The sequence below is a fragment of the Emydura macquarii genome, unplaced genomic scaffold, assembly GCF_026122565.2.
Source record: "Emydura macquarii macquarii isolate MOO-44397 ecotype Brisbane River unplaced genomic scaffold, CSIRO-AGI_Emac_v2 contig_1424, whole genome shotgun sequence".
NCBI classification, from domain to species: Eukaryota; Metazoa; Chordata; order Testudines; family Chelidae; genus Emydura; species Emydura macquarii.
Window position 1 is genome coordinate 1,434,309 of NW_027131561.1, and position 26,701 is coordinate 1,461,009.

The 26,701-nt window shown below is 38.6% G+C and overlaps 1 protein-coding gene across 3 annotated transcripts in view; it reads left to right on the plus strand.

The window, feature by feature from the left end:
- The window catches only part of WWC3 (WWC family member 3), a 146,657-nt gene extending 121,078 nt beyond the window's left edge, over window positions 1-25,579 (plus strand). For 2 of the 3 annotated variants that reach the window (XM_067553011.1, XM_067553014.1), the window contains 12 exons: window positions 960-1,080; window positions 2,294-2,368; window positions 4,072-4,158; window positions 5,585-5,777; window positions 7,453-7,620; window positions 8,577-8,728; window positions 11,288-11,447; window positions 12,686-12,850; window positions 14,402-14,494; window positions 15,560-15,790; window positions 16,179-16,306; window positions 23,101-25,579. In XM_067553011.1, the coding sequence (XP_067409112.1) occupies window positions 960-1,080; window positions 2,294-2,368; window positions 4,072-4,158; window positions 5,585-5,777; window positions 7,453-7,620; window positions 8,577-8,728; window positions 11,288-11,447; window positions 12,686-12,850; window positions 14,402-14,494; window positions 15,560-15,790; window positions 16,179-16,306; window positions 23,101-23,167 (1,640 nt within the window). In that variant the 3' untranslated portion in view covers window positions 23,168-25,579. The remainder of the gene's footprint in view (window positions 1-959; window positions 1,081-2,293; window positions 2,369-4,071; window positions 4,159-5,584; window positions 5,778-7,452; window positions 7,621-8,576; window positions 8,729-11,287; window positions 11,448-12,685; window positions 12,851-14,401; window positions 14,495-15,559; window positions 15,791-16,178; window positions 16,307-23,100) is intronic. The other variant, XM_067553012.1, reaches the window with a different exon arrangement.
- Window positions 25,580-26,701: the final 1,122 nt, after the last annotated feature.

Sequence of the window (26,701 nt, forward strand, 5' to 3'; positions counted from 1 at the left end):
TGTGAAATGAGGAAACACTTAAGTAAATCAGTTTGATATCTCCCAGAGACTCAAGAGACAGAATTTCAAAATTTAGGGCCTTCTGAATTTGCATAACTTTATGTATGAAGTTCTTGAGCACTGTTACTTGTGCATGCCCATTTGAGGTTCTGCACCTGCAACACTCACTTCCATATGCAAAACTATTTTGCAAACATTCTGTTATATACCTGATATGATGTTAAAGTGATTGTCCATACAATTTGTTTGCTGAGTTTGCTGGTAGAGCTGAGGGAAAAAAGACGGGAAATGGCATAGTTTCTAAAACATGTTAATAATTTTTCAATATATATTTTTTTGTTTAAAATATAGGTCATCCAACTCTACTTGTCAGGTTCAGGTCCATTTTAACAATGTGCTTCATGCTACAAGTAGAAGCTGTTACTATGCGGTCTGATGTAACCAGCTTGATTTGTGTTTGAGGAACTAATGTATAAAAACTAATAAAAACTCAGTACTACCAACAGCAGATTACTTTTTAAATCTTTAATTTTTAGCTAGGTTAAAAGAATTAGGCATTATGGATATCTCCAATATATCACACATTTATAAAGGGATGCTTAATAGGTAAATTGTAATATTAGGGTAAGTGTGTGTATATATGCTGGGGTTGATTCAGTTTAAGGTTACACAGTTGGTGGCGGTCCTCTCAGAAATACATTGCATGGTGAGATTAGTTTATATTTTACCTTGTCATGGAGAAATTAGCTATCAACATTCTTCCTAAGTTCTCCAGCAAAATAACTCCAATCCATTTTATGCATTTTTCAAAGTTGCAATAATGTTCCAGAATGTATAATTGTATTTACATCAACTGTTTGTTTGAGCAGTTCAAAAGTTATTAATTAACGTTATATAATGCAATGTGAGAAATTGCCTCAACATGACATTTTCTTTAATTCCCCTTTCCCCCATCATAGCTGTAACTCTACGTGAAGACAGTGCTAGAAGGTCGGAGAGGAGAGCCAGGCGAGTCTCAGCATGTCTATCCGACTATTCACTGGCTAGTGACAGTGGCGTGTTTGAAGCTTTAAGCAAAAGGTCAGGTGTATAAATGCACAATAAATTGGAAATGTCCTTTTTGTGCCACATACAGTCTGCAAAAGTAGTTTGTAAATTTAAAAAAAAAGTTATACTGGATAAGTGACGATGCTTAGTATTTAATAGTGTACGAATATTAGTTAAAATGCTTTAGAATGGAAGCTGGCTACATGTTGTTTCACAAGTGTGTGTTTGTCATTTCCACCTTTCCTCTGTGCAATTCCTGACAACCTGTAGGATATTTTCCCTCCTTTTACATGTAAAATGTTGCTTTTTCCTGTTGCTGAATTACTTTGGCCGTCTCATTGTGACCTAACACCTTTATGATTTCAGCATGTATCATCCTCGTTTTTTATTTTCACCAACAACATGAAAACAATATTTTACAAAATAGTATTTACAATTCTGGAAACAGAAGGGCAAAAGAAATTATTAAAGGGAAGGAATAATTGACTATGTGGAAAATTTTTAAAACGAAAATGTATAGCATGGCCAAATGATGATTAAGGGGAGGATGTATAACAATATACAAGTGTGTGAACACTGTAAAAGAGCAAGTAGGGAAAGCATAATCTTTAGAGTGATCTAAGGAGGAATTACAAAGCGTAATGGAAAATAGAGCAAAGTAAATTTAAGCCAAATATCTGGAAAAAATAATTCTAAAAATGACATCTCTTGGACTGTGGAATAGTTTTTCCAGGGAGGCTGGACTCATTTAACATTGGTCAAGTGTAACCACTGTAGAATATACAGCTGAATGTCCTTGGCAGGAGCCTAACTATGCTATGTCTACATTGCAGTAATACCCCCGTGGCTGGTCTGTGTCAGTTGACTCAGGCTGGGGCTGTGGGGCTGTAAAGCTGCAGTCTATATGAACCCTGGGCTTTGGGACTCTTCCCCATCGCAGAGTCCCAGGGCCTGGGCTGGAGCCCAGAATGTCTACACTGCAGTTTTATAGACCTGAACCCTGCAAGCCTGAGTCAGCTGACGTGGGCCAGCCACGGGTGTTTTACTGCAATGTAGACATGTCCTACAGGACCTAATGAGCCTTTCCCATGTTTGACTTCTGATTTTCAGTGCTTCAGGACACCAAACAAGTCACAAAACTTGTATCCAGTTTTTTTGCATGTTAAATGGATATATGCATTTTAGCCATAAAATAAATCCCTGTACATCAGTGTGTAGTTTACAGCTGGCTTTTTTCCCCATGTAGGAATGAGGATGTTGAAGACCCCGTTTACAGTGATGTTGCTAGTAGTGAAGAACCACAAATACATGTTGGATTCCAGTGAGTAATAATACTTACAGTAGATACTGCTCACCAGGATTCTCATTCTGGGGTCTGACCTATTAAGCTTTGAACACTGAGGGCAGTGGTAGTTGGGTGTGGGCATGAACCAGGGCCCTTATTGGATATAATGCAGTAACCACTGAGGTATATAAATACTACCTGCAAGTGTTCCATTCAGTTCCCTCTACCTTGGTTGGCAAAGGAGCACTTGATTTGCTGCATTTTTCCATCCTTCCAGCTGTTTCTATAGTATTCTTTTCATTGTCTTGCGTGAGTCAGAATATGAGGATTTGTCTCAGTACATGAGATCATCACCCCTTCTCTGGCCCCTTTCTGTCACGTAAGGCACAGCAGAAGGCAGGTTTAAGACTGCCTCCCAAGTATCCCCTTGCAAGCCCTGGTTTAGGGATGTGTGCTGTGGGGCAAGATTGGTTAGTTACAGCACCCACTGCTGCAGGGATTCCAGGTATCACTGCCACCTATAGGACAGCCAAAGGCTCTATCCTAGGTTATGTCTACACTGCCTGCGGCACAGCCAGCGGTGCAGGATCGATTTTGCGGGTTCGATTGAGCAGCAGTAAAGACTCGCTCAATCGAACCCAGACGTTGACTCTGTAAATCTGCCCCGGCAAGTAGTATAGTGCTGTGTCCATGAGAGGGCATTTCCTGTCAGCACAGCGCAGTAGAGATGCCGCGGTAAGTAGACGTTAGGAAGTCGATGGGAGATATGCAAGTTACTATACGTAGCTTGCGTATCTCCCGTTGACTGCAGCCGAAATCACAGCCAGTGTAGACCAGGCCCTAGACAGGCCCCAACACTGGCTACATTATGCTAGGAGCCTCTCAGCCCCCAGAGCAGTCCTCTTGCTAGGCTGCAGGTTCTGTTCTGCATCTCTAAGAGGTGCAGCACTGAATCTCCACTAATATGTTGAACTTGTTTGTTCAGTTTCCAAAATCATTTTAACATGAAAAAGTTAACTCCTAATTATATAGCATATGAATCAGCAAAAGAATGTAGACCATGGCAAACTGTAACTGATGTTCATGTAAAGCAAGGAATATGTTTTCAAAGGCCAGTTGTGTACACGTTTTTTGTGTTGGTATAAGTGTTTTGGCTCGGAGTGTGATTTTTCTTTTGATCAGTATTCACTGATACAACTTTTGGTGTGGATGCAGTTATATCAGTATAAAGGTGCCTTACACCAGTATTAGCTTATTCCCCTTCCCATATGAAAATAGTTCTACTGGTATAATGCACCTTTATGCTGATACAACCTCATCTAAATGAAGGTGGTTGTACCACTCTAACTATACCTGTATAATTAAAGCAATACAACTCTTGTGGATAGATAAGCCCTAGTTGTAGTTGAGGGTTGGCAGCATGGGCAGGGATGAGATTTTTTTTTTTAAGGTTAATAGTACTTGATTCTTATATTGTTGGTTCTGATAGCTTCCCTAATATAACTAGTGTAGTACTGTAATGATATTATGCTTCTCTTGCCAGACTGTGATACCTAGAATCACTTCGGATCTCAACAGAGCTTTAACTAACTTCATTCAACCGCACGTGAATAAAAGCTTTATCTGACTCCAAACATAGTTGTTTTTCTTCCTTGTAACATTTTTATTCTTCCATCCAAATTTGGCAAGCTAAACAATGAAGAGTTCTGCTAACTTACTCAGCCAATTTATTTTTCCAGGCATGATGGTGGAAGTGAATGTCTCCTAGTCCATGTGTTACAGCTGAAGAACTTTACTGGCCTTGTTGTGAAAGAAGGCTGCAAAATGTAAGCTCAAATATCACCAAAGGTCTCATTATTACAGAGTGTTGCTTATTTTGTGCCCCAACCCCAAATGTATAATGAATAGCATCTAGACAGATTTGTTTAAAAATGGTACCATATTTGGGGAAGCATGAAAATTTGGTACATTTTGATAGGTTTGGGGGTTTTTGAGTTAATATTCAGGGACATTAAGGAGTGATCATTAAGTAAATAGTTGTCTTAGAGGCCAATCATGGCAAACTTTTACTCACATAAGTAATGATTTATGACCCTTAGCTAGTTGTAATAATCCAGCTGTGAAGCCCAGGAGGACTGTGAACTTCTGTAAGTTTTGCAGCTATAGAGACCATTTGGAATAGAATGCATATAGATAAACTAATTTCAACAAAGAAATTATCTGACTGAGTCTCAGAATGAGGGATTATAGTCTCCCTATATCTGGTCTAATAGTTTGACAGTTCATCACTTCTGTTTCTTTTCTGCAATTGCTAGAGCATGTATCTACATCTTTAACTAGGTGTATTTACAATATTTCTTACCTAATAATACTGGAAATTGTACTTCTGTATTTAAACATCAGATGACACTTAGCTGAAAATATATCTCTAAATTCATGGCAAATCATAGGGACCACGAAAATTCTGTTGTCTGAATTTGTTTCTGCTCAACGAACTTGCCTGAAGACTTTGGAAAGTTGATATAAATGGGACTCTTAAATTAACATAAGCCCCACTGATAAGAACGCCTCTTGAACAGAAAGCTTATTCCTTCCCCTTTCCCTCTCCCCTTCCCCAAACTACATCTAAAAATTTCAAAATAAGTTGGATCACTGTCCTAACATTAGTCTGTGGCCATACATAGAAACCAAACTTTGGTTAACCTGGGAGTAGAAGGGGATGGTAAGGAGAAGGTAATCATCTTGTATCGTTCAACCCATGTTCCCTATGTAATAAAAGAGAAATGTTGATAGTCGCTGCAGAGAGCCATGTATAGTGACAATCATCCAGAAAGATAGTGACTAGTAATTTTAGGCTTAAGAGTTTTATTGGAAAAAGAAGCAGGTAAAGATTGTGAATTTTAAGACACTCCCCACCCCAGGGTTGCATTGACTTTTCATTACTTTTCTTTCCCTCCCTCCTAACTTCTCTGGCAAAAACTGGAGGGGGGGACACAATGACCGTGGCTATATTGTAATGTCTCTAGGTTAATCAGTAGTGTTGGAAAGTGGAAGGACTGCTCAGCTTTGTTTTTCTTTCACTTAAAGAATGCAAGACTACACACCTATAATGAAGAGATACCAGAGTGTGTCCTGAATGTAGAAATTACATTTGTTTTTATCGTTGAGCTTGATTTTTAGAACTTAAAAAATAATTTGAACCTAACTTTCTTTATGCCAATTGTGCTTTTTTGATTGTTTTGCTGTTCCCAGACACGTTAGAGTTTACTTACCACCACTGGAATCAAGCACACCAACCACTTACTGCTCTAGAGCCTTGGAATTCCAAACTCCATTAATATTTAATGAAGTTTTCCGAATCCCTGTGCATTCAAGTGTATTGAAATTAAAATCGCTGCAGCTGTATATCTGTTCAGTTGACCACCAGCAGCAAGAAGAACTCTTGGTAAGTGGTCCTTTTTTTTTCCTGAAAAACACTATGGTATTGTGTGCTATCAGTTGCTTAATAAAAGTTACTTCCATATCTGGGTTAAACAGAAGAGAGGGAGAAACTAAGAAATATTCCCTCAAGTAGCCCTAGATTTCACTGATGTAGGAAAGAAGTAAAGAAATAAAAGTTACTGTATAGCTTCCATCTTGCAGTCTTTTTCTGACTCAACTAATCTCTCTGACTGTCAGAGCTTTCTTCTGGAGGAATGTTTGTGCCCCTTAAAAACAAAAAAACCTCTCTAATAGGACCCTTCTACATTTGATATACAGTATCAGTATCTGCAAAAGATGTTTCTTTCTCCAGTGTTGAGCCAAAATAAATATCAGCTGTGGAACAAGGCAGTCCTTTTTATGATGATGCAACCAATATGAAAAATGAATAGTGTCTTCCTTTACGGTACACAATATTGACATAAAATTGTTATATCCTCCATAATTTATTTCCCAATACATTATTTTCTTTTGTTCATTTCAAAGGCATTTGTTCCTTGTCCTCTGTCCACCTCTTTAAACAGAACCCCAGGGAACTTTTGGCATGGAAACAATAAAATAAATACTTTGCATATTTTCTAATTAACTCTTTGTTTAATCTGCTTAAAGTTAAATACAAATTCTGCACCCATTTCCTAGGTTTCTGTACTGTTAGTTACTTCATCAACTAACTTGTATTGTGAGAGGTCTAAACCATACTTCCTACATACTGTAACTCATTTAAATGAAGGAGACCCCTGCTGGTAGTTTTGTAGAATAGAAATGAACAAGTCCCACTGCTAGCTAGATAAAGGCTTAAGCTGTAGATGGGTTAAATTAGGCCAAACAATTAAAACTCACACGTACATATACAGATATTAAAAATTGCATGGATTTGGTCAGATCTACTGCACATTCAATACACAAGTGGTGAAAACTGTCACACATACACTATCTGGGAACAACAGGCTCAAGTAAGATGTTGAGACTCTTTTAGTCAGGATCACTTCATCCCTTATTCTTTGTTGCCTCCTTGAATTTTGGGGCATCTAAAGGTGATTTACAAAGGAAACAGGTTTGATTTATTCCATATTTGGCTTATTTATGATGTATAAGGAAACTTGAAAGTTTTTACTACTTGTTTTTTCCTTGCAATTCTGGTCTTGTGTATCTTGATTTTTTTTCCTGGAAGACTCTCTTGATGAGTAGAAAACCAACAGAATTATAATATCAGAGATACCTTGCAAGTGAAACTCAGTTAATTGAGAACAGTAGTGATTTTTATTCGGATTAATTTTTCAGTAATGACAATTTAACTCAAATATATGAATAAATACTTGAGCAAACAGCTACCTTTTTAAAAGATCAAGATCTGAGAGTGCTAACATCATGTCCAGTAAACCTCAGGAACATCAGACGTAGCAGTTTGATTCTTTTTAATTTAAAAAAAGAATAAAACCTCCTCTTTTGTGGGGAAGGGATGTGGGAAGAAAGTATTTTTTATACATCATAAATAAGCAAAACAAGACAGACTTTAATTTTTTCCATTGCAGGTCACTCATAAGGTAGAGAATTAGTAGTATTTTGACACAGTATTTATATTAAATGGAATAATTCTGTGAATGAGAAATGGTGCTTATTTTGGCCTATCATTTTTACAGGGCATTGCTCAGATTAGCCTGGCTGATTATGAGAGTTCCAGTGAAATGCAACTTCACTGGTATCTTGTCCAGATATTCACTGGTTCAGACCCACAAAGGGTGAAGGACAAAAACCAGTGTGAAGAAAGCACTCCACAGTGTTCTGGAAATACGGCTACAGTGAAAACGGTATGGCCAGGAAGGAGCAGTTTGTTAACTTTAAGTGGAGCCTCATCCTCTGCAAGTTCGTTTGTTTGTGTTCCTGTGTGGAATTCGTATACTATCTGCATAAATAGGTGATATTTTAACTTTGTTTTTGTTGGAGGGGTTTACCATCGAAACAAACAAACAAAAAGAATGTTTCTTCTATTATAATTGAATGCTAATCATATCTGGACAGATAATCAAAGCAGAAGAAATGTATTTGTGTGTGCATGTGTGTCTTGAAAAGAGGTCTGATTTTCCCGCCCGCCCCCAAATTGTTCAACTAATCTATAGCATTTAGGCTGCAGAAAATGGGTCATCATATGACATTTCAGAACCTCTGAATTTTAGTAGAAAACATAGCTTTTTAAAATGGGGAGGGTGCTTTGTGTTCTGTTAATTGCAGTATATGATGATGATGATGATGATTTAAAAACAAGTATTTTATAAAACAGAAGTATCAAATTTACTTTTTCAATATAAGGAACACTACATTGTAACTGGCTAATTCCTTTCTCTGTGAAAGAGAATTAATATTATGCTGTGTTTTGTTCCAGTTATATACATGGATACTCCTCAAGAATCTGAAAATATCTTACAAATATCTTTAAAAGAAATCAGAAATCTTATACAAATTTCCACACTTGCTAGAATTTAAAGGCTTGGATCCTGCAAGCACTTATGCTTGTGCTCATATTTAAGTACTTATTACTGCTATTTAAATTGTAAAACATTCACACTTCCCTAATGAAAGGCTGCTACCTCTTTTGGGAGTTTCATTAATTGAACAGCATTTACTTTTTGGTCAGCTGGTGAGTATAAAGTCATGATTCAGGACATGCTTCTCTGAGCATATTGTGACAATTCTTTTATTCTGAATACTCTATAAAAACCAAGTGCTGGTTAAAGGTGTTTAATATGAAGCCCATTTTCTCTTTCAGGATGCGGTGACAGCCCTGTTAGCTAGGACCACAGCTCAGCTGGAAGCAGTGGAGAGAGAACTGGCAGAAGAGAGAGTGAAATTGGAGTACACAGAGGAGGAAATCCTAGAGATGGAAAGAAAGGAAGATCAGGCAGAAGCTATATCAGAGAGGTATAAATATTAGGTTAAAACCTGATCAAACAGAATTTGTAAGATCTTGGCTGAAGTTTAAATTGTGGTTCTGTCCTCAAATATGACAGTAAAAACAACAGATCATCTTACTCTTGAGTTCTGCTCCTGCCTGTATTCAGTGTATACAATCATTATGGCCTGTGATTGTGTGCAGGCAGGAAGGAGCCCAGCTTGCCTCCCAGATTCCAGGTTGAGTTTGCAGGAATAGCAACTAGAAGAGGGTGGGAAAATGTCTTTTTGTTACAAACTGAGTAAATTTGACATGGAGCTATTGGGAAGCAGAAAGCAGGGAGCCCTGGAGTGCCATTGTTGCAGTCATTTTCCAGAATATAATTTACACTTTAATTAAAATTCTGTTGTATTCATGAAGGGAAATTAAAATAAAATTGTATTTGCAGAGGCAACAAAGTTGAAATGTAGACAGTTCATGTCCTGACCCTGCAAACACCTACATGTGTGTGTTCTGGATTGGGCCATACACATTAATGCATTTTAATTGTTTATATCCGACCTTGTACAAAAATTAGAAATGAGTTGTTAACACTGTAAAAGACTGCATTTTTCTGGTGTGCGGGGATTGTTTTTCTATGCTATTCTCTTAACTACTCTCACAATAAGAGAAAAAGAATCCAATTTGGCCACGAGATAATACTGTGCTATCAGCTTGACAGGGTGGGAAATGTGCAAAAATTAAGGACATTCACAACACTGATTCCACAAAGCATTTTTCAGAATTTTGCTGAATTGTATGAAACTTCATGACTATCTTGTAAAATGCAGCATGGGTGAACTACTCTTCTCTGCAGGACATTCATCATGCTTCTCAGAGTTTTCTTATTATGGTGATTCCTTTTTTGGAATACTCGACTAATCCTGAATTTATTCAGATATGGGGTAAAATTTAGTTAGATCAACAGCTTTAAAGTTGCATCTTACTTCTCAAGAGTCTGTAATTGACCAGCTTATTTCAGTATTACTATTTTCCCATCAGAAAGACAGGCAGGTTATTGGCTTTGTCTTGTAGAAACATTTTTTTCACTTTTCCTACCAACAAATTAGCCATAAAACAGTGTTTCTCAACTTATTTACCATTGTGGGCCAGATATGCAGCTCTCTGTCTTATGTGAGCCACATTCACACAACATACACACTGATGTATGGCCCTGAGGATGTCACATGGCCCACAGGTATGTGCTGATTGGGCTGCCAGTGGCCCATGGACAGCAGGTTGAGAACCATTGGCCATAAATGTTAGACTTTATCCTTATTTTCAAAATGAGGAGCCTTTGCAGATGCCAAGTATGAAATAAGCCCTTAAATACTGCTTATCCATTTTCCTTCTTGCTTTGAGGCTTTTATTAAACGGGTATTTTTATGTTAGGGTTGTATTGTCTTAAAAGATAAAAGTTGTAAGAGGGAGGCTGCTTTGTTATGCAGTGTACAATCAACCTGTATTTATTGATGCAGAAATTCTCAGCAAAAACCACTGGACTGTTTCTTGCTGAGTGACTGGACTTTGAAAAGTGACTATAATTTTAGGTCTAGCAACAATACTTGTAATTATTCTAGGTACGATAATGACATGGGCAGCCAATCTCATGGTATTGGATGTACATTGCAAAGGTCAGGATTTGTCCTACCTCCAACGGGTTAATAGGGTGACCAGATGTCCCAATTTTATAGGGACAGTCCTGATATTTGGGGCTTTTTTATATAGATGCCTATTGCCCCCCATCCCTTCCTGATTTTTCACACTTGCTATCTGGACACCCTACTAACTAAGGTGCTGCTGCTGAAGGCATTATGCCAGATTAATTGTACCAACAGCCTGATCCAGTATAGCTGTTTCTGTTTAAGAAAAGGGGCGGACCCGAGCCATTTAAAAAAAATGAAAAGTGTGTTCCTCCAAACCATCCATGTGGTGTGATGAGATTCCCTATAGTACTGCTCAGTAGAAGAGAAAACAAACAGCAAGATTTTATACCACCCTCCCACTGTCCACGTTATGCAAAGTCTTGATATTCAATATCACATCACAAAATGCCCTCATAAACTGCATAACTAAGAAGTTCTGTATTTGGCTGCCTTTTAATTCCATGGTGTTCCTTTCTTTTCATGTTAAGAGATTTAAAAAAGAGGACTTACTCCTGCTCTTTTAATTTTACAGGCTAAATAATCCAGTCTTTGCAGTTTTTATTTTATACATCACTGTTTTCCATGCTGTTAGTTTGTTGTATGAAAGAGGCATTCTGTCCTTTTATTTATTTTAATGCTCTTCTCAAGGCTGGGAAGTGACTTTCTGGGAGGACCAGAAAAGCTGGTTCTTCCATGAAAGATTTGAAATTGATTGCTTGTCTGTGTATCTTGGAAGTTCAAAGAGGAAAATCACCTCATTCAAGTGGAGTGAATCTGAACTGCAGAAACAAAATTTTTAAAAAGGCAAATTTGATTTGGATGTTGAAATTGATTAACATAGCACATAATTTTTGCACAATACTATCACATTTCGGAGAGTTCCTTGAAATGTTCTGTCCTTAGGAGTTGGCAAGCAGAATCTGTTGACAGCGGATGTAGTAATTGCACTCAGACCAGACCAACTTATCCAGTGGCATCTTGTGGTGATTCATTACGTGGACATATGTTTGCAGTTCCGGCAGGCCAGTACAGTTCTGGGAAAATGCAACCTCTGCCCCTCAAGGTAAGTAGAGAAAACACTGTACTCTTGGACGCTGGCAAATGCCAGCACACATGGTGCGTTATTAGCACTAGCTGAACTCGTGTCATCTGATGAGAAAATAAAATCAGAACTGCACAGACAACCCTCACGTAAAGTGTTGTCTGTAATGCTAAAAATCATAATCTATATTGAGTTGTTAAACTTTCTCTTTTAGTTATTTTTGAGGGGAAACTACATGTTTTCTCTTAATTTTACTTCCTATAATTGGATATTTGTCCAGTTTTTTGTTTAACAGAATCACTTGATCAATTCGTAAGGTGAAATATATTTGCTCCTGCATAATGAGTGAGCATGGAGCTACACTCAGTAACTGCGTTCCCTAGAAGTATTGTGGAGCAGGCCACCCTCACATGCAAATATTCATACCAATGTCACATTCAGGGAAGATTTTTTAAAAAGTAAAAAACTGAAAGGTTAAATGTGTTACTTCACTCTTGTTGTGTTAAAATAAATGTATCTGGTTTTCAGACCAAATTTGATGTGTTGAAAGCTGTTATGTCATTTAAAATCTTTTGTTTGAGGAGTTAAGACATAGACCAGGTCCCTAGCAGGTGGTAATCAGTGCAGATCCATTGAAGTCAATGGAACTGTATATATTTACATCTACTGAGCATCTGGTCCTTTCAGATTGTGGTATGCCATTTAGTGTCACATTGTAGTTGGGGCACGCTGAATATTTGAGTGAGCCATCTAAATGCTTGGAAGCTTGGTTCAAAGTTTGTATGTTTTAGATCTCCAAATACTTTGAGGTTTTTCTGTGATATTCTCAAAAGTCTTCTGTTTCCATGTGACTGACTCCTCTCCCTACCTTTGTAATGACCTAATTCTGGGGTTGCCACCTTTCTAGAATCAGCAATTTTCTGAAAAGTTATTCAGTTCTCTCCTTCCATTGAAGTAAGAGATTAGACAGCTGTCCTGTCCAGCAGAGTGCATGCACTGTTTTGTGATGTGGCTTTAGGATGCAATATGTTAATCTCCTGATGGTGTAGGGCCCAGCAGAAAGGCTGTTGGCACTTGCAAACCAGTCCCACTATCTTGAATTATGTGGTTTTAGAATTATGGTTTTTTTAAATGAGAGATGATTCATGCACTGGACATATTGATTAAAACTAGGATCATAACTTACATGGCAAGTGTTTCTGCTTTTGTTGTAGAAAAGGTCATTGGAATAAATGTACTGTTTTTGGCTATGACTTTAGGTGGATAAAGAGACCAACACAGAGGATCTCTTCCCAGAAGAAGTGACTATTCTTCCAAAAGAGAGAACCTGCCGCAGGCCCCGTGGTTCTGCTTTTGTTCGTAGTAGCACTATTGTTCGTTCACAGACCTTCTCACCTGGAGCACGAAGTCAGTATGTTTGCAGAGTAAGTAGAAATTGTTTGCAATTATACTTTCAGAAGACGAAAGTTTAGTTCTAACCAAAAAAATCTGCATTGCATTGAAATATTATCACTGGAAAGAGTTCACTGTCAGGAATATAGTTCTCTATAAAATATTAAGCATCTAATGATAGAATTGTCTTTTGAAGGTCAGCAATATTTATCATAAGAACCTATTACATAACTCTTCTTTGATTTTTGTCTATATGGTATCTAATACAATGGAGTTCTGATCCTTGTTCAGAGTTCCTTCTTGCTACCATAATACAAATAACTCACATAGCCACTTGATACACCTTGAAACTCATACTGCAAGAGGCTCAGATAAAATTGTTGCACATTTCTATCCAAAGTGGCTCCTTAATAACAGATTCTGCCACATTATAGGTAGAATGGCAGTAGTACCAACATAAGGTTAGCTAACAGTCAACCTTAATAGTGGCATTTCCTAACTTTTGAGAACTTGATTTTGCAAATGTAATCATGATTTACGGTTTTTGGGGGATGTGTAGTTTTGCTGTGCTTAACATCTTCCCTTACAAAGAGTAGACAGTTTTTTAATCTCTCCACTATGTATTTATTAATTGCATCTTCACTGCCATTTATATTTTCATATAACTGAATGACATGATACTTATTATTTGATGCAGCACAGTTATGTAGCAATTTAAATACTTTATTATCTTTGCTTGTTCCCTTCCCATTGAAGGAAAGTACATAGCCTGTTAATGCTCAGGACAGATAACAGAAAAAAAAAAAAACAACAATGTTTAAGTCATATATTGCCACCTTCAAGTTTTAACTGAGATATTTGTTAGTAATTTAAGAAAAGAAAGAAGGAGACTGTGTCTTTGTGCCCAGTCTATTGTTATAATCTTTTTTCAACTTTGTCCTGGGCATTAGTCAAATTAGGAAATTTACTTTTTCTCTTGCATATTTAATAGGGTTGTGTAATCAATCATATCCTCAAAAGGTGAAAACCCATATTGTCCATTTTTCATTACTTTGAATATTTGTTACTGACACTCAATATTCAGAAATTATCTGTTGGAGCCAATAAATGTATGTGCATTGCTTCATGTGCTTCAAAGAAGTTAAGCACTATGTAATGCTAGATATGGTTTTATTATATATTGTTAAAGCAGGCACCTCATCGAATCTGACAAGCTAATAATTTAGTGACATTGGCTTGTTATTCACAACAATAAACCACTTATGATTATGATCAATCTTGCTAAACACAAAAATCTATTAGCAATTTAAAAAGAAACATAGTAAAACACATGTACCATCTTTTAACAAATGGACTTTCTTCAGAAACTGCACAATACAATTTTTTTGAAGTGAAGTCAAATATGAGTTTATGATGCAGTCTGGGAACTTTTGTGTGTTAATGTAAGTAAATCCCAAATGTCCCAGGAAAGTGTTCTGTTGTCTGAAAGTAGATGGCATTATTTTCAAATAGCTCATAACATTTTTAATTCCAAAGCAATCATGAGTAAATGTCCATTTACGTTTAATATTTTTTCTAATCAGCTGTATCGTAGTGACAGTGACAGTTCAACCCTGCCAAGGAAGTCACCTTTCATCCGCAATACATTGGAAAGGCGAACTTTGCGTTATAAGCAGGTATATTACAGTATAACAATGTGTATTTTTCTCTGCTGAGACTATTTTACTAACTGAAGCACTGGTACTTTAACCTGGATTTCAAATATGTATGTTAAGATAGTTTTTATGAAGCATCTGGTACTGTCATGTAATAAAATAATTGGGTTTTTTTAGGGGAAGAGACAGATTTTGAGATACAGTCATAAATAATTGTAAAAACTTGCCTGTCAGCTAGTGACCAATTTACCTAGATACTAATTATGGTTTGGTTTAATTATCCAGTGTTTTAAAACACTGTGGGTAAGACTGCGTGAGCTGCATACCCACAGAGTGCAGTGAGACTGATAGGATTGTAACAGAGATTTCTAATCAATGTGGGCTACCTAGACTTGGTCCTAGGTGTTCAGGAATAGGCAAGGTTAAATGCCCCTTTAGTCTCTTACCAGAGAAGTGGGGTAGGGAGTGTACAGAGCCTTGATGTTATCCCTTGTGCTTGCTGGCTAGTGCAGCTGAGCCAGCGTGGGAAGTTTTATAATGTATTGCTGGTATATATGAGTAGCAAATTGCTACGTCCTTCAGAGCAAGGAAGAAGCTTGGAAGGAATTTTTACTCAGGATGTGTCTCTTGAGTCACAATGCTTTTGGGGTTTACTTCTCTAGTGGTGTAGTTTATACACACCCTTTGCTAAAGGCTATTCCTGAAGTCATCATTTAACTGTAAGAATGTCATGATGGCAGAGGAAGGTATGCAAAATAAGAAAGTTTGGTTCGCAATCTTATAATTATTTATAGACTAAGACATCTTACAAGGATAAGGCAGTTAGTTTTTTGAGACCAAAACTTGAATCTACCACCAAATATGAATTAAAATAATATACAAATATATTTAATATACAAATAGTAATATACAAAATATGTTTAGTCTTATCACAGTGAGATTGGTACATTATTTCCAAAACGTCCAGTGCCAGAAGAGTTAAGGTCAGACATGAAATGTCTGCCTTAACCAACTAAGAATATATCAATACGACATGTTCTGAATAACATCTCTGTTGCGTGTCTTATTTGAATTATAATAACCTAGCAGTCCTGTAGATCTTCTTTGGCTGAGCTTATGGCAAGGACATCCCTAGACCTGGAGCTGGATCTCCAGGCATCCAGAACAAGACAGAGACAGCTGAATGAAGAGATATGTGCTTTAAGAGAGTTGAGGCAACGTCTGGAAGATGCCCAACTCAGAGGGCAAACTGATCTACCCCACTTCGTCCTTCGGGACGAACGATTCCGAAATTTGTTGAAGGAAGCAGAGAGGCAGGTATGATTTTTTGGGCTGTACATTGGGCATATTCAGAAGCCTTGATTCAATCTTGCTTGATTGTAAATGTACCTCAGAAGTGCTAAAGTTAAATAAATGGAACTTTATAATGTTATACGATTTCAAATAAACAGTTTCACCTCAGTTACCCTTGTTGTTACCATCATGAAAACATCAATATATTGATTATTACTGAAAATCACATTAGTGACAATTACTGGAGGACAGAACTGTTTGATGTATCTGAGAGATTCAAAACTGTCCAGCAAAAGTTTGATTTTGTGGTATTTTAAAGTATATTTTCTGATATTGCTATAAGTTATAAATATGTTGTAGGGGAATCGCAATGCCTTTCTTCCCACGTGGTCTCTGTTTTAATACTTTGCAGACAAGACAGACCAAATTTGAAAATCACCAAGAACAAGCAGCTGAAAAAATGCTAAAGAAAGCATCCAAAGAAGTATACCAACTGCGTGGACAAAACCAGAAAGAGCCTATTCAGGTGCAGACTTTTAGGTAAGCAATAACATCTGTATTGAAAATAGCACGTTTAACCTTTACAAGCCTCTGTTGGTTGTAGTGTACAAATTGTAGTACTATGTGGTATATTATTATTATAGCTATTTTGGTAGCTCCAAACCATCTGGCTTCATTGTGTAGTGTCTTGTGTATCTATAACCTTTACTTATTGATGTGGGCCTGTCTGAGTGGCAAAAATCCTTTTCTCCTGCTGACAGGCAGGGCCTCAGGAGAGTAGAAATTGCAGGATTGGTTTTTGATAGCTGTCTAATTCCTGCAATAACAGCACCAACCTTAAGCCCTTCATATTGGGGAACACAAGGCAGGGGGAAAATAAATCAAATATATAGACTGGCATACAGAGATGAAACCAGGGATAGTTTCTAATCACATTTAATCTGCTGTGTGGCGTTTGCTCAATAAAAGAGTGAGAAGAATAACAATTTCCTTATTTCAGATATGAATGTATCCAGAAATAGTTAGTCCATTAGTTTCTGTATATGTTACAATAAAATCTGAAACAGTGCAGTTTTGTCCAGCAAAGAGGAACAGTGCAAGGTTTAGCTGATGTGTAAAGCCTTGTGTGCTCCTTTGTACTGTGGAGCAGCTTTCATCCAAAAAGTAATAGTGTCTATGGTTTATATTGGCAAGGAATTTGTCTTTCTTCGAGTGGTGTCCCTGTGGGTGGTCCACTCTAGGTGTCTGGTGCATCCGTGCATCCTGATTGGAGATTTTCGTCAGCAGTGTCCGCTCAGGTTGTGCATGTGTGGCCTGTCTTGCGGCGCTGTTGGCGCCTTGAGCTATGTGCGTGCTCATGACCCAACCCCCTCAGTTCCTTCTCAATCATCTACGGTCCGAGACGGAGCCGCAGCATTTCCCTTCAACCGCTCGTTCTGAGAGAAAAGTTAGAATAGAATAGAAGTTAACTTAGTTTAGTGAGTTATTTCGCCTTACCCTTTTCCCTCAAAGTTAATTTAATTTTTTTTTTTTTAATTCCTTCCCCTATCCCTTAGCATATCTAGTAGTTGTACAGTTATCATGCCTGGTTCCTCAGGTTTCAAAAGATACACTTTGTACAGACACACCATGCCGGCGTCAGACAGGTATGCTCAATGTATTAGATGCCTCAGTGAGGGACATGTCACACAGTAATGTCCCCACTGTAGGAACCTCATGGCAAGGGCCAGGAATGACAGGTAACTTGGGTAAAAATTGATTCTAATGGAGAATTCCCTGAGACCTGCCTCAGATCGTCGGTGAGAGTCATCACTGTTACCATCTGATAAACACGTCTGGAAAAGGGCTTCAACGCCATCTAAAAGCCTGCCAAAAAGAGGCCAGCACCGACCAAAATAATGGTTGCTCAGACCCCTTCGGTGCCTGGCATCCTCAGTGGCACCGAAAGAGAGTCATAAGAACGACAGTCAAGGGCTAAAACAGTGAAGACCTCCTCTGATTCGGCACCGACGAAACAGGTCAGCACTGACTGTGAAAACGGCACTGACCATGACCTCAGCACTGGCTTGTATTACAGTGCGAACCGCAGCTTTGGCACCAGATGCAATTGTGGCACCGAGACAGACAGCCACACAGATGGTAACGGTGCCGACCATTTCATTGGAAGTGACTCAGATGTCGGCACCAATCGACTCTGTGGCACCAAGTTCGGCACCGGGTGGGAAACACAAGTCTAAGACGAAGTACCATGAACAGGAGGATTTACCACTATATGGCACAGACATGTCACCGCCTCCACATGGAATCATGTTCCCAGTATTATCGTCCAGCGGGAAAGATGACAATATTGAGGAAGGAGTTTTCTCTCCTCAACACTCCTCACCTTGTAGACTCACATCTCTCCCCTCTGGTCATAGGGGATATGGTGGTTATCCAGGACAACCGTGGCATGCACCCCCATGGTTGGTCCCACCCATGCTATACCCAGTGCAGTGGTGTAATTGGGAAACATGGTCACAGTAGGCCAGGGATTACAGCAGACCCTCTACTTCTCATAGGGATAGAAATATGTCTCCACACCACTCAATACAATCGGTCGTGGACCCTCCATCAGAAGCCATTAAGCAGGTGGATGATGCAGCAGAACCACAAGCATCACCAACACCACACAACTCCTCCTCTTCACCGGACAATACCATAATACCACCTCCACCTACAAGTGCGGATTATTTCAGGAAATTTTAAGACCTGTTTAAAAGAGTAGCACAAGATTTGGAGATACCACTTCAAGAGGTATCGGAGAAACACGATAAGCTCTTGAAAATCCTGCACACCACAGCGCCATCTAAGATAGACTTACCAATGGACAAAGCAGTAATGGAACCAGTGGACAGCACATGGCAAACTCCAACCATCATCCCACCATGTGCAAAAGGGCTGATAAAATATATTATGTCCATTCTAAGGGAGTGGAGTTTTTGTTCACCCATCAATTCCCTGGTCATGGAAGCAGCATATCAAAGGGGCAAAACACTCATCACAAATCCACACCCAAGGGCAAGGACTGGAAGAGAGTAGATTTATTCCGATGGAAAGTTTACTCCTCATCCACTTTACAACTATGTGTAGTCAACTACGCCGCATTACTTTCCAATTGTGACCATGACACACACACAAAATTCATGGACTTTATTGACATTATATCAGAGGAAAGAAGGGCGCAATTTCAATCTCCTGTTATGGAGGGTCAGCTTATATCTAGAACAGCCCTGCAGGAGGCTCTCGACACAGCAGATACAGCTGCCAGAACCATGGCCATGACGATCGTCATGCGAAGGGCTTCCTGGCTCCATTCGGCAGCCCTGCCCAGGGACTTACAATCAATGATCATGCAATGAAGGACTTGCGAGTGACGTTGTAGACCCTGTGTATCCTGCAACAAGAAGGAGACAAGTTAGATACCAACCTTATCAAAGAAGATACCCACAATACCCCTATTAACACAGGCAATATGACACATATCGATCCAGGCAAAGGCCTCAGAAAAGACGACAAAATAACCAGCAACAGTCAACATCCCAGCTGTCATCGTCAAAACAATTTTGAAAGATTGGTTGAGAGCCAGAATGACCTCCCTCAAATTCCAGTGCTAGAATTACTCACCATGCAATTTGGCCACCGTTTCTGTCCATTCCAAAATACCTGGGTGTCCATAACATCAGACAGATGGATGCTAGAGATAATTCGCTCGTGGTACTCCATCCCCTTCACCAATATCCCTATAACCCAACCCCCTTCCCCCGTCCCTCTTCAGGGACCCAACTCATGAGCACCTCATACAGCAAGAAGTAGATCATCTAGTACTCCGCAGCACAGTAGAACAGGTGCCACAACAATACAGAGGAAAGGGTTTCTATTCCTGTTCCTTTTTAACCCAGAAGAAAAATGGAGGATGGAGACCCATATTATACTTCAGAAAGCTAAACAAGTTCGTATGGGAACAGAGATTCAAAATGGTCACACTATTGACCATCATACCACCACTGGAACAAGGAGACTGGTTTTCAGCCTACAGGATGCCCACTTTTATGTCACTGTACTTCTGGAACACAGACAGTTTCTCAGTTTATCCTCAGATACAGCAACTATCAATACAGAATACTTCCCTTCAGCCTTTCCCCAGTACCAAGGATCTTCTCTAAGATACTAGCCATAGTAACCACATACCTTCACAGTCAAGGATTAATTGTATTTCCATACCTAGACGACTGCCTAATAAAAGCAAGCACTCAAACAGAGGTGTTGCAAGCCACACAGCAAACATCTCTGTTCCAGGCCCTGGGACTCATGATAAACCACACTAGCCCCAGTACAACAGCTAGAATTCATAAGTTTATACCTTGATTCAACATCAGCGAAGTCATCAGTACCGGAAAAGAGATTCGATACCATCAGAAACCTGATCTCTTCTATAAGAAAAAGTCCTCTTCTCACAGCCCACACGTGTCTCCAACTTCCGGTCCACATGGCAGCCACAACTTATGTAGTAAGACGCGCATCTGCAGATAAGGTGATGCCTACAGGTAAGGCTGTCCACAGTATACAATCCTCGCATTGTCTATTCAAAGTGCTAACAATGCCCAACCACATCAAGGACTCACTACTGTGGCCGCACATCCTGCTAACGTGAGGGTTGGCATCCCATTCTATCAGGAGCTGCCCTCAATTGTAATTACAACAGACGCATCCCTCATTGGATGGGGAGCGCATCTATTGCACCACACCACATAGGGCAGGTGATTTCGAATGGAAACATGTCTACATATAAACTTGCTAGAACTCCGGGTGGTACGCAATGATGCTTGCATTTCCTCCCGCTTATAAAGAACAAAACAATGAAAGTCATGACGGACAAAATCGCATGCATATATTATATAAACCGTCAAGGGCAAACCTATTCATACTTGTTATGCAGAGAGGGGATGAAGCTATGGAAATGGTGCATCCATCATGGCATCAGTATCTCAGCTTCATACCTCTCAGGATGCCAGAATGTTACTGCAGATGCCTTTAGCAGGAACTTCGCACAGAAACACGAATAGGAACTAAATGAGGTAGTACTGTAGGACATCTTTCGACAATGGGACCATCGAACCATCGACCTCTTTGCAATCCCACAGAACCAGAAATGCCCACTATTTTGTTCCAGAGTGGGCTTAGGTACCGAATCCATGAGCGATGCCTTCTTCATCAGCTGAAACAAGTATCTGTTATGTGCATTTCCCCACATACCAATGATCCTGAGTGTCTTACACAAAATACGCTCGGACAGAGCGAGAGTAATCCTCATCTCTCCTGCATGGCTGAGACAGATGTAGTATTCTGACCTGCTTCAGATGTCGATGTGCACACCAGTAGTCCTTACAACATGCAGAGACCTACTCCATCAAGACAGTGGCTAGACTCTGTACCCGCACATAGGCAAACTCCATCTCCCGGCATGGCTCCTGCATGGTTTCAAGGGGAAGAGTTAGAATGTTCAACACAAGTCAAAAATGTGTTATTAAACAGAAGAAAATAAATGACTTGCAAAACTTACCTCTAAAAATGGACTAGGTTCAACAAATGGTGTAAAAAGAGACATATCTTACCTGTATTGGCTTCAATTCCAAATGTCCTGAAGTACATTCTCAAACTCAAAAATTCAGACCTCTCATTCAATTTTATCTAAGTTAATTTGGCCGCCATAGCTACTGTCCACCTGAAAATAGCAGACAAGACTATATTTACTCACCGGATGGTCAAACGATTCCTTAGCAGCATACCAAACACATACCCGAGATCCGCATGCCCACTATTCCATGGGACCTGAACTTTGTATTGCGTTCGAACCACTAGTGACATGTTCCCTCTATCACATGTCCATGAAAGCATCCTTCCTAGTGGCCATAACATCTGTACAAAGTGTAGCGGAAATTGGGGCACTCATGGCACACTCAGCCTACACAATTTTTTACAAAGACAAAGTCACACTATGTTCTCACCTGAAATTTTTGCCAAAGGGGTCAACTCATTGTTCCATATTAACCAATGAATTCATCTGCCTACTTTCTATCCAAAGCCGCACAAGAACGCACAAAACGCCTTGCTACACACATTAGATGTTAGACAAGCACTAGTGTTCTACTTGGACAGGATGAAATCTTTCAGGAAAACATTAAGACTTTTCGTATTGATAGCAGAATGCTCTAAAGGAGAGACCGTACCTAATCAGAGACTTTCTAAGTGGATAAAAGACTGCATTCACTTATGTTACACCCTAAAGAATGTGCAACCCCCACAAGGGATCAGAACGCACTCCACCAGGGGGAATGGCAGCATCCACAGCCTTCCTTAAGAACGTTCCCATAGCTGACATATGTAGAGCGGCTAAGTGGGCCTCAGTACACACATTTACGAAACATTACACCATTGACCAAGCTTCCAGGTCAGACGCAACCATAGGCCAAACTGTGCTGTCATCCATAGACCATAACAACTCCGAAGTTCCCGCCGCCAAATGAGGGACACTGCTCCATAGTCACCTAGAGTGGAGCACCCACAGGAACAACACTTGAAGAAGAAGAGAAGGTTACTCCCCTGGTGCAGTAACTGAGGTTCTTTGAGATGTGGGTCCCTGTGGGTGCTCCACTACCCTCCCTCCCCCCTTTCCTTCGGAGCCTGTTCTTCTTATTGCTCCACGGTAGAGAAGGAACAGAGGGGGTCGGGTTGCACGTGTACAGCTTGAGGCACCAACGGCGCTGCAAGACAGGCCGCACATGCGTGACCCGAGCAGACACTGCTGACAAAAATCTCCAATCTGGGCGCACCAGACACCTGGAGTGGACCACCCACAGGGGGACACATCTCGAAGAACCTTAGTTACTGCACCAAGTGAGTAACCTTCTCGTATTCCCCATCCAGTTCTATCCCATATAGCTAGCAGTGGAGAGTAGTAGTACTTTTTTGTTTCTTCCAAAAGTCTGATTCTAAATGATCTGTAAAATGGATATAATGATGCTAACCTCCTTTGCAAAGCACTTTGAGAGCTACTGATGAAAAGTGCTATACAAGAGCTAGGTGGTATTATTAATTATTTTGTTTATTTTATATATTTATAATAACTATACAATATGAGCCTGGTTTATTATGTTTATAAACACACAAATATTTTTTAAATATTTGATCCGAGGAAGGGCTAAATAGAGATTGAAACAAATTCAGTTTCTTGAAATGAAAGCTATGTATATATGTATTTGTTTGACAACCTTTTTATCTTTTTTTTCAAATGGCAGAGAGAAGATAGCATTTTTTACAAGACCAAGGATTAACATACTTCCTTTGCCAGCTGATGACGTGTGACATGTTGCATTGTAAACATGAAGTATTTATCTGCCTGTTTTCTTTTAATGAAATTATTAGACTAGCTAAATTTCTTTTTAAAAGTTTGTGCAAAAGCTATTAATATACACCTTTTGTAAAAAATAAAAAAGTAAAAGTAAAAAAATATAAATATATATATATACATACACACACACACACACACACACACACACACACATATATATTTTATAATAGTGACTGCAACAGGGCTTGGTTTTTCCTTGTTGTGAAATTGACATCTCTGAAGACAACTTATTTTATAAAAGATCAACTATCCTGTTAAGAGTGTGTACAGTTTTTATGCTGTTGTATTTGACTTAAAGGCTGGAAGACAGAAACAAAGTGAGTTCAGGCAAATTCACTGTATTGTAATTTATTTATAGTACATTTTTCCTTGAAGGAAAATACCTACTTTAAGATGTATTTTAAGACTGAAATTTTGTTCTTCAGTATTTGTCATGCAGTAGAATGGAACCATTGAGCTGGTTTTGTTTCTGATACCTGAAATGAAAATACTATGTTCTAAATTTCACTTTTATCAGCTTTACTATCTTATAATGTAAATTGTATTCTTTAGCACTGTCTTGTGTTATAGCCAAATATTATCACCTGCAGTGTTTTTAATACTGATTAAAAATGCCATTCAACATAGCAGAAGTCATTTGCATGTTCTTACTGTGCACTAATAGATTGTTCTCATTTCAGTTGTGTTTAATGTATCTTTATATTTTTAACTAGATTCTCAATTTAAACGGGGGGAAGGAAGAGGGTGGCAGGTCTTTGTTTTTACTATGATTTAATAAAGAGGGAAATAAGGGGAGATTGCGAACTTGCCATATTAATAAAACCAGTAAAGGAATATAGCATCTGCGTAGTTTTAAACATGGGGGCCCGATTCAGGAAAGTACTTAAGCCCTATATTCTGGAAAGCAACCCTATTCAGAAGGATGGTTAAACACAGGCATGTCTTTTTAAGCATGTGTTTTGAGTTAAGCACATGTGTAAGTGCCTTCCTGAATAGAAATGCTTTTCAGAAACAGAGCTTATACCTCTGGAAGAAATAGCTCACTTGTTTGGCAATTGGGCCATCTACGACTTGACCAGGAGTGGTTTTATTTGTTTCCATTAGCTTTAACATAGGACTGTCACCCTAAATTCCCGAGAATGCCAGTTTTGTGTCTTTGCATCTTGCAAGTATGTAAAAATGCTTCTTACTAAACTACTATATACAGTTTCTAATATTTTCTAACATGCATTACCTAAAGAGAAAGATGCCCCACACAAGACTTATTTAGCCTAATTGTTGGAGCACCCAATGTGAAAATCAAGTTCTCTCTTGATTAAAGGGACATTGTCAGGACAAATTTGACCCCAAATTTAGGTTTTGTGTAAAAGCCAACAAACTTGCAAAATCTCTGACCAGTAGAAATGTTTTCATTATTTTTATAAACAAGTAATCATTCCCTGCAATGTTTAGAACTCATATGTTGTATCATCCTGTAAGAGCATGAGAACCTGAAAGTTAAACTGCCTGAGTCTATTTTCATTGTCCAATCTGAGGAAGAAAGTAAGCAGAGTATAAAATAGAAAAAGCAAAATATATTAAAAACTCAACCAGATTAATAATCAAACATTATTAGTAACAAAGACATTTGTGGTTTTAAATTATATTCCTTTTTATCTGACATAGTGTTCGTAAGCTTTCTATTAATCTAATCTGGCATGAAAAAAGTAACAAAAGAACTGGATGTGAAGATGAAGGATATTTGGCTTTATCATACTAACTGCCTTCAAGCCTCTTTTCTTGGCACTGGTATTGATAGTTGTGAAAAAAGTTCTCATGCCTGGGTAAGAGAGATTCAGAAAATGCACAGAATATAAACAAACATAAATACTAATTGAATAAATAAAAACTAAAAACCAATTAAAACAACTGTCAGTGTTGGGATGAAAGTCTAAGAACACCAACTCTTTCTATCAGTGCTCGTTACCTGAATGGCCCAGTGAGTGAGAGGGAATAGATCTGTCTCCTTTACAGTGATTGCCATTAAAAAGGCAGCGTTTACCAGCAGGTACCACACAGTGATATCTGAGATATCTCAGACTTGTCATATACCTAGACTAGGAAATAAGAGTGTGGTATCTAATGGCAAATGTGCCTGTTTTTTTGTTTTTTTTAATGGTGCTTTCTGTACAGTATCACCAGACTGTTTCGTGAGTCCAAGATTGACTGCTGTAATGAGTACTCTTTTTTGATGTGGTAATTAATGAGTTATAATACTCAGTATTAATCTCTCTTGTTTTTGTCACAGTTTTGTATGATTGTGTCATTTGTATTATTTGCAAAGTATTTCTTCTACAGAATAAAATAATTTACTATAAATACAAATAGAGCTTTGTTATGTTACTACAATATGTTTTTGAAATAATTTACATATAGGTCCATTATAATACCGTTAAAAAAGTAATTTTTTATGCCATATAGCATTGTTAAATTTAGATGACATCACTGTAATAAACTTTCATCTAATGGTAAAAGTTAGGGAGCTTGTGAAACCAAACCGTCCAGAAAGGTTACCCTAAAGGCTTGAAATGGATCCAGAGTGCCAAGTGTGGGAATAATGGTCCAAAGACTTTGCACTACTACCCTCTCTTGAAAATAAGGTGACATCTGCATTAGAGGTTCATGGTTAAGACCTTTTCTGGGCTTATTTGCTACTTTTGTGTTATGATGAGCAATTTCTCTGTAGAGAAAAGGCAGTTCGATTTCCCTGCTAAGGTTTAATTTGTGCTGTGCAGATAGCGTCATCCTATTTCTACTTTTTTTTTTTTTTTAAACTACTTCTTTAACTATGTATTGAGCATCATAGTTCCTAGATGGGGTCACTCCAAACAGAAGGAAGATATACGGCATAAGTTAATTTTTGAGTTTCATTCCTGGCTTGAATTACTCTTACTAAGCCACACAAGGACATTTCTTCAAAAGACTATGCATTGAATTTGAAAATGAATATACAAAATGCCTGGCAGACAGTGGGTCACTATGCTTCAGAAGCTCTGTCTTCTGATTGTATCTGCGTAACCCTGGGCAGCATGAGCACAGAGGAAATTTATAGCACTGAATATATGCCGTTCTGAGTTCACTGTTCATAAGGCATTATGGGTATAATAGAGCTAGACTATTTTTAACCTGTCTGCTAGAAAGAGTCTTTGGAAGTTTAGCCTTCACTCATTACTGCGTCAAGATCAACAACAAAAGTTAAAGGGGATATATTGGAATTGCATCATGGTATAAGAACAAAGTTTCACACATCTCTTTTACTCAAACAATGGTAAATATATTGCAAGATGATAGTTCAAGGTAAGTGTTACATAAAGATGATAACAAGGATCTTCTAAAGCTTAGCTGATTATATATGTTGATGTTAACTGTAGGTCCTGTTGATCACAGTAAAATACGAAATTTTATCCAGGGAGGAAGACTATGTTCATTTTAAGTGTAGAAGAACCCCA